At 42.7% G+C, this 5355-nt stretch overlaps 1 protein-coding gene across 1 annotated transcript; it reads right to left on the bottom strand.

The window, feature by feature from the left end:
• Nucleotides 1-1441: 1441 nt before the first annotated feature.
• Nucleotides 1442-2008, bottom strand: LOC148875211 (uncharacterized). The gene has a single exon (XM_088963886.1). It carries the CDS (start codon nucleotides 2006-2008, stop codon nucleotides 1442-1444), a length of 567 nt encoding a protein of 188 aa, XP_088820012.1.
• Nucleotides 2009-5355: the final 3347 nt, after the last annotated feature.

Below are 5355 nucleotides of genomic sequence, written 5' to 3'. Positions count from 1 at the left end.
ATGAATTGAGAGAGTATCACCGAGACTTGAGCCACTTGTCAATTGTCATTGTTTTTTGATGATTCTGCCGGGAAATTGAGCAGTGGATGCTTGCATACTCGCCACTACATACCAAAAAGATTTAAGAAAAAAAAAGGAATAAAAAACGAGAGAACAAAGTAAGAGAGAGAAATAGGTTGGTGGAAATAGGCAATTTTAACTTAATGACCATATTACCCTCAATTAAGGTGTCCCAGATTCATGTCGTCGTGCTAGAAGCAACCTAACCAAACTGATTACGAACCGACTAATAACCACATGGAAGATCCTTCAATTCCTTTGCTTCTGTGTGTTCTCTCTTTTACTTGTTGGGCTCTTCCCAAGGGGCACTGCACTGGTGCGTGGTGACTGACCTATTTCGTAATTTGCCATAATCTCGTGACGATAAAAGATTCAAGCATTGAAAGAATAAATGCGTTTTGGGGAACAGTGGAAAAGGTTTGAGATGGGTCGGTCACCACCCTCTCTTGGCTTTAATCGAGCCCCACCTCCACCCACTTCGTTACTCGAGATGCGATAACATATAATAAGCAATTAGATGTTTCCGACTTTCCGTTGTTTCAGCACAACGCACACTCTCTCTCTCTCTCTCTCTCTCTCTCTCTAACAAAATCAAAGTGCAGATTTTTTGGAATCAAGAAACAGGCACTTTTATAGAGTTTTGGAATTGCAGCTTCACGAGTTCTATCTTCTATGTATTAGAATTCCTAGATTCCGATAAGAGAGAAAATAACAAAAGAAAGAAAGAAACTCAGAAAACACCCCAAATACAGTTTCCCTCTAACGGCTCCGTTATTCCGAATGTTGGCTGGTTATTGCCCGATATACAAACCATATCAAAAATGGATTGAAACGTAAAAGATGATCAATCCAACACAAAAAAAAAAAAAAAAAATCAGAATGATCAGAGATAAAGAACATTAAAACTAAGGAGAATGGGACTTCTGTTGATGTTTCAACACTCGAAGGGAACTCGGAATAAGGGCAAAAGGAATAAATAGCAAGTTGAAAAAAATGAAGATGACGCTTCAGTTGCTTTGGATGAAACTTAGAATCCTCCTGATTATTGATCGACTATCCGCTGAAATTTCATCATATTATCAGAAAAATCCGGTCTGCTTCTATGCCCACCGATTGATTATAAGGAAAAAGAAAAACAGAGAGACCCATAGGAACGAAGAAATGTACAGAGAGGCACAGATTATGAGCAGAAGAAATGGAGCTTCAGAATAATGAAAAAATTACTCATTCTCTTTTTAATTTTTACATTGCAAAAAAGTTAATTTACACAAAAACAAAGTTGCGGAAAAAAAGGGAAAAACTACATAGCAAAAAAACAAAAAAAAACTCCTTGAACAGAGGATTGAACTGAATAAACCTGTTTTCGATTTTCTTCATTTTATTAGCCCCAAACACCCCAGATCCTCTCCCCGATGAAACTCACAAACCTCCTCACAGAACCCTTCTCCATCTCCTCCACTTCTTTATCTCCACCAATGTCATCACTACTCTCCTCCACTACTTCCGACTTATTCAGCTCCTCCCTACTCGGACTTTCTTCCAAGCGATTTCCGTCATCCGAAATATTGACCCTCTTCCTCCTTTCTTTCTTGCTTTTGATGTTAGACTTCTGCACCAAACTATCTTCGAAAGCATCGATTATCTCATGAATCAGCTGATGGTTAGGCGAAGAGTCCCACCGAACCCAATAGCTCGTATAGCACCGGAAACAGTTGCAGTGAAAAGAAGGTGGGTGATCCCCAGTAAGATTCTTCTGATTGTTCTTAGCTCGACCGCCGGAAGTGTTTGAATAGCTACCGGAGCAAGATAAAAGATAAGCCAATACTTCCCTATCTTCGGGGGGCAGCGCCAAGGTGAGCGTCAGAATCGTCGCAGGAAGGAAAGCGAGGTGGTCAGAGACAATCGGAGGCGATGGGTGAACTTTACCTTTTCTGTAGAGCTTCTTCATTCCCGATCAGTCTTCTCTCCTTTTTCGATTCTTTTCTCGACAGCTCTTCTATATTCTGGTTTTTAGATGGACAGGACGAGATGCACACCAGAAGCGAGGGTTGAATTGAACTTTGAAGTTTGAAGGGTCGTTGGGTTAGATTTTACCAGAGAGAGAAGAGAGAGAGAAAGGGTCATCAAGTCATCGTAAGAATCTTTGGGGAGCGTTCCTATGCAACGCGGTAATTCCGCACTGCGCAGTACGGTACAGTGATACAGTGTGCATGCGTAGCACGGTATATTGTAGAGATATGATGGGACCTACCACTCCCATGGTGGCTTGGTGGTGGGTCCAACACCCAACATGTTACGCGTACATCGCTATTTGGCTTAAATGGTTCTTACAAAAGAGATTCTCTCACGATTAAAGATCAAGTGGACTAGATGATTTCTGCTGGTTCTGGACTTGTGAAGTGTGGACCCCTTACTTTTGAACCATTGGGGTGACTTTTCTACCGGTAGCGGGGCCCAGAGCAGTTGAACACCAAAACACTGGTTCTTAGCTTCCAGTTTGTCATTTCTGAGCCACTGATGGAACGTCGTTCATGCATGTATGACACGTAAGGTACGGTACATTATACGCGGGGACCAGCAGACCAGGTGGAGCCCAAAATCCCCATTCACTTAGCCGAAAGGCAGGAGCATCTGATCTGATGTTTCCACGCCTAAAGTAGTAAAGCCCAACGAGGATCCAACAAAATAATCTATAATCTACAGTCAGGAGGATTGATACTATACATTTGACTCCACACTTGTTTTTGATAGTCCTATTTGTATCCCGGCAGTCGGCACAACTGCACAGGCGAGTACTCTGCGGCAGTCGGCACAACGTATTCGAGCAGCCTAAATATTCTCTTTACTGTTTTGCATTGAAGAAGAATACTGATACGTTTTATTTCATGGGGAAATATTCTCAATGCAAGGTCGGGAAAGACTCTTAGATCGGTGTGAGCATAGGCTTGTTGTAATGGAAGTCGATCTCAACCGAATTTACATCAGAGCCCCAAGTATTTTCACGGGTCCGGATGTAGCAGAAATCTTAGGTAAGTACAATAAGTGAGTAATAATTGTGTGATACATGTATTAATTAATGTGTCTTTCATTCAAACATTTTTGTTTCATTTGATATAAATTATCTATTATTTTATTATTTTTGTTAAAATAATTAATAATAAAAAAAGAAAATATAAATGAGTCCCAATTCCCAATGCGTTTAGGTTTTTCTATTTCAATATTATTTTTTTAATTATTTTTACAGATAATAAAATAATGGATAATTTTTGTCTAATGGAATAAAAACGTTTGGATGAAATGCACATTAACTAGGACATATGTCACACAACTATTACATTCTCACTCATTATGCTTACTTAACGTGTGGGGCACGTTCTATATGGAGCAAGGTTCAGCGGGCTATAGAACCAATAGTTTCCACACTAGTATTAAATACATGAGACCCGCATTTTTTATAATAGGGCCCATAAATTTAATACGGGCATGGAACCTCATCATTGGTTCCATAGCCAGTTGAAGAGGGGAGCAGAGAAGATGTTTCCAATATGCAATCGGTACATGTTGTGAGGTCCGTGTGAGTAACGCTAAGTGAGGAGTAGATCAATTCAATGGGTTGTGAAATGAGATCAGCTTCCGTTAGGACAAGCTTGTGCCCGCATCATTCCAACCTCCTTTTTCAACCTTGCATTAGGAATATCACCCATGAAATAAAGTATAGAAATATGGGGATATTCCCAATGCAAGGCTATAAAGGGTGACAGGATCTACTCCTTACAAATGGGCGTCTCACACGCACATCCATCGTGTATTGGGAACATCTCCCATGAATATCTATTAATAAATAAGAGAGATAATCCCAATGCATGATAGGATGTGCATGTGAGGTGCCAGTTGTGAGGAACAGATCCAGTCTCCTATAAAAGCTATTCGAATGGGTTTTGCCTTAATTGAAGTCAAACTCCTACGGAGCCAATGATGAAGTTTCATGTCAAAAATAAAATACATGGGACTCGCACCCTTTATGTTAGAGCTCATAGCCTATTGAACAACCATTGCATTAAGCTATTTTAAATTCTCAATTGTAACCTTAATCCAGCCACATCTTTCATTCTAGACCTTCAGCTCTCGTCAAACCCACAACATGTATTAACTCGAAAATATCTCACGTGTTATAAATATATAATTAATTATTAATCATATATGATATATGATTAGCTGTCCGCTGCCTTGCTTCCGAATGGGGTAGCAGGGAACCTGAAACGGAGGAGATGGAGAAGCTCCGGGGGGAATCCGGTGTAGAGGCTCCGAAGCTCAAGTTAAAATCCTTCAAAAGCAAGGTAATACCAGATAGCGCAAAGTTTGCATACCTCCGTTGTCGGGGGGCAGGTGGCTCTTATAGTCACTTCGTGCACTCGTTCCGGGGCCCTTGTCAGGTCAAATATGATTACCCTTGTGCTTGTCAATTTGGCCATCGTCCTTTCTGCTGAGACAGAACCGTCATTGCCTAACCGTCATCTAACTGGAGATGGCAGTGTCAATGGTGGTGGCAGGTGGCCGTTTAGGGTGCTACCGCCAAACGTCAGATCCCAAGTCAGTCAGGCGCGGCGCCCTTGGGCACGAACGTCCTTAGTGTCAGGCGTGGTACGACTTGTTTGGTTTTGGTGCCAAGTGATGCGAAGTGCTGAGCGAGGCGGTCTTGAGCTCGGAGGTATCTATAGGGCAGGGTAGTTCGGCGAAGTGTATCCCGAGCTGTTACAAGGGTCAGTTCGGCGAAGTGTATCCCGAGCTGTTACAAGGTGGGTCAGTTCGGCGAAGTGTATCCCGAGCTGTTACAAGGTGTTTGGCAAGTATAACCTGAGCTGTTACAAGGTGGGTCAGTTCGGCGAAGTGTATCCTGAGTTGTTACAAGGTGGGTCAGTTCGGCGAAGTATAACCCGAGCTGTTACAAGGTCAGTTCGACGAAGTGTATCCCGAGCTGTTACAAGGTGGGTCAGTTCGGGCCCTCGGTAGGGAGTTCAATCCGCTCGTGTCCCCTTGTTCCCGCCTAGGCTTGGCCCCTTTTGTCGAGCTGTTGTTTCTGCCACGTGTCACGTAATAGAGAGGTCGGGCCAAATCTTCCTTCATCAATTGCCCCCCACTCCTTGCGCCGGGGGTCTTTCCATGGTGCGGGGAGTTTTCGCGAGGTAGCAGGTGGATTTGTCCCGTCCTTCGAACTTTCACTGCATGAGACGCTTTTGCTAGGGTTCTTTCGGTTTCCGAGAAGGCTGGAAACGTGCTTACTCAAGAACGTTGGTT

Source organism: Nelumbo lutea, chromosome 1, assembly GCF_056320005.1.
Source record: "Nelumbo lutea isolate HS-2025 chromosome 1, American lotus-T2T, whole genome shotgun sequence".
Classification (NCBI taxonomy): Eukaryota; Viridiplantae; Streptophyta; class Magnoliopsida; order Proteales; family Nelumbonaceae; genus Nelumbo; species Nelumbo lutea.
This window is presented reverse-complemented; position numbering and strand designations above follow the sequence as displayed.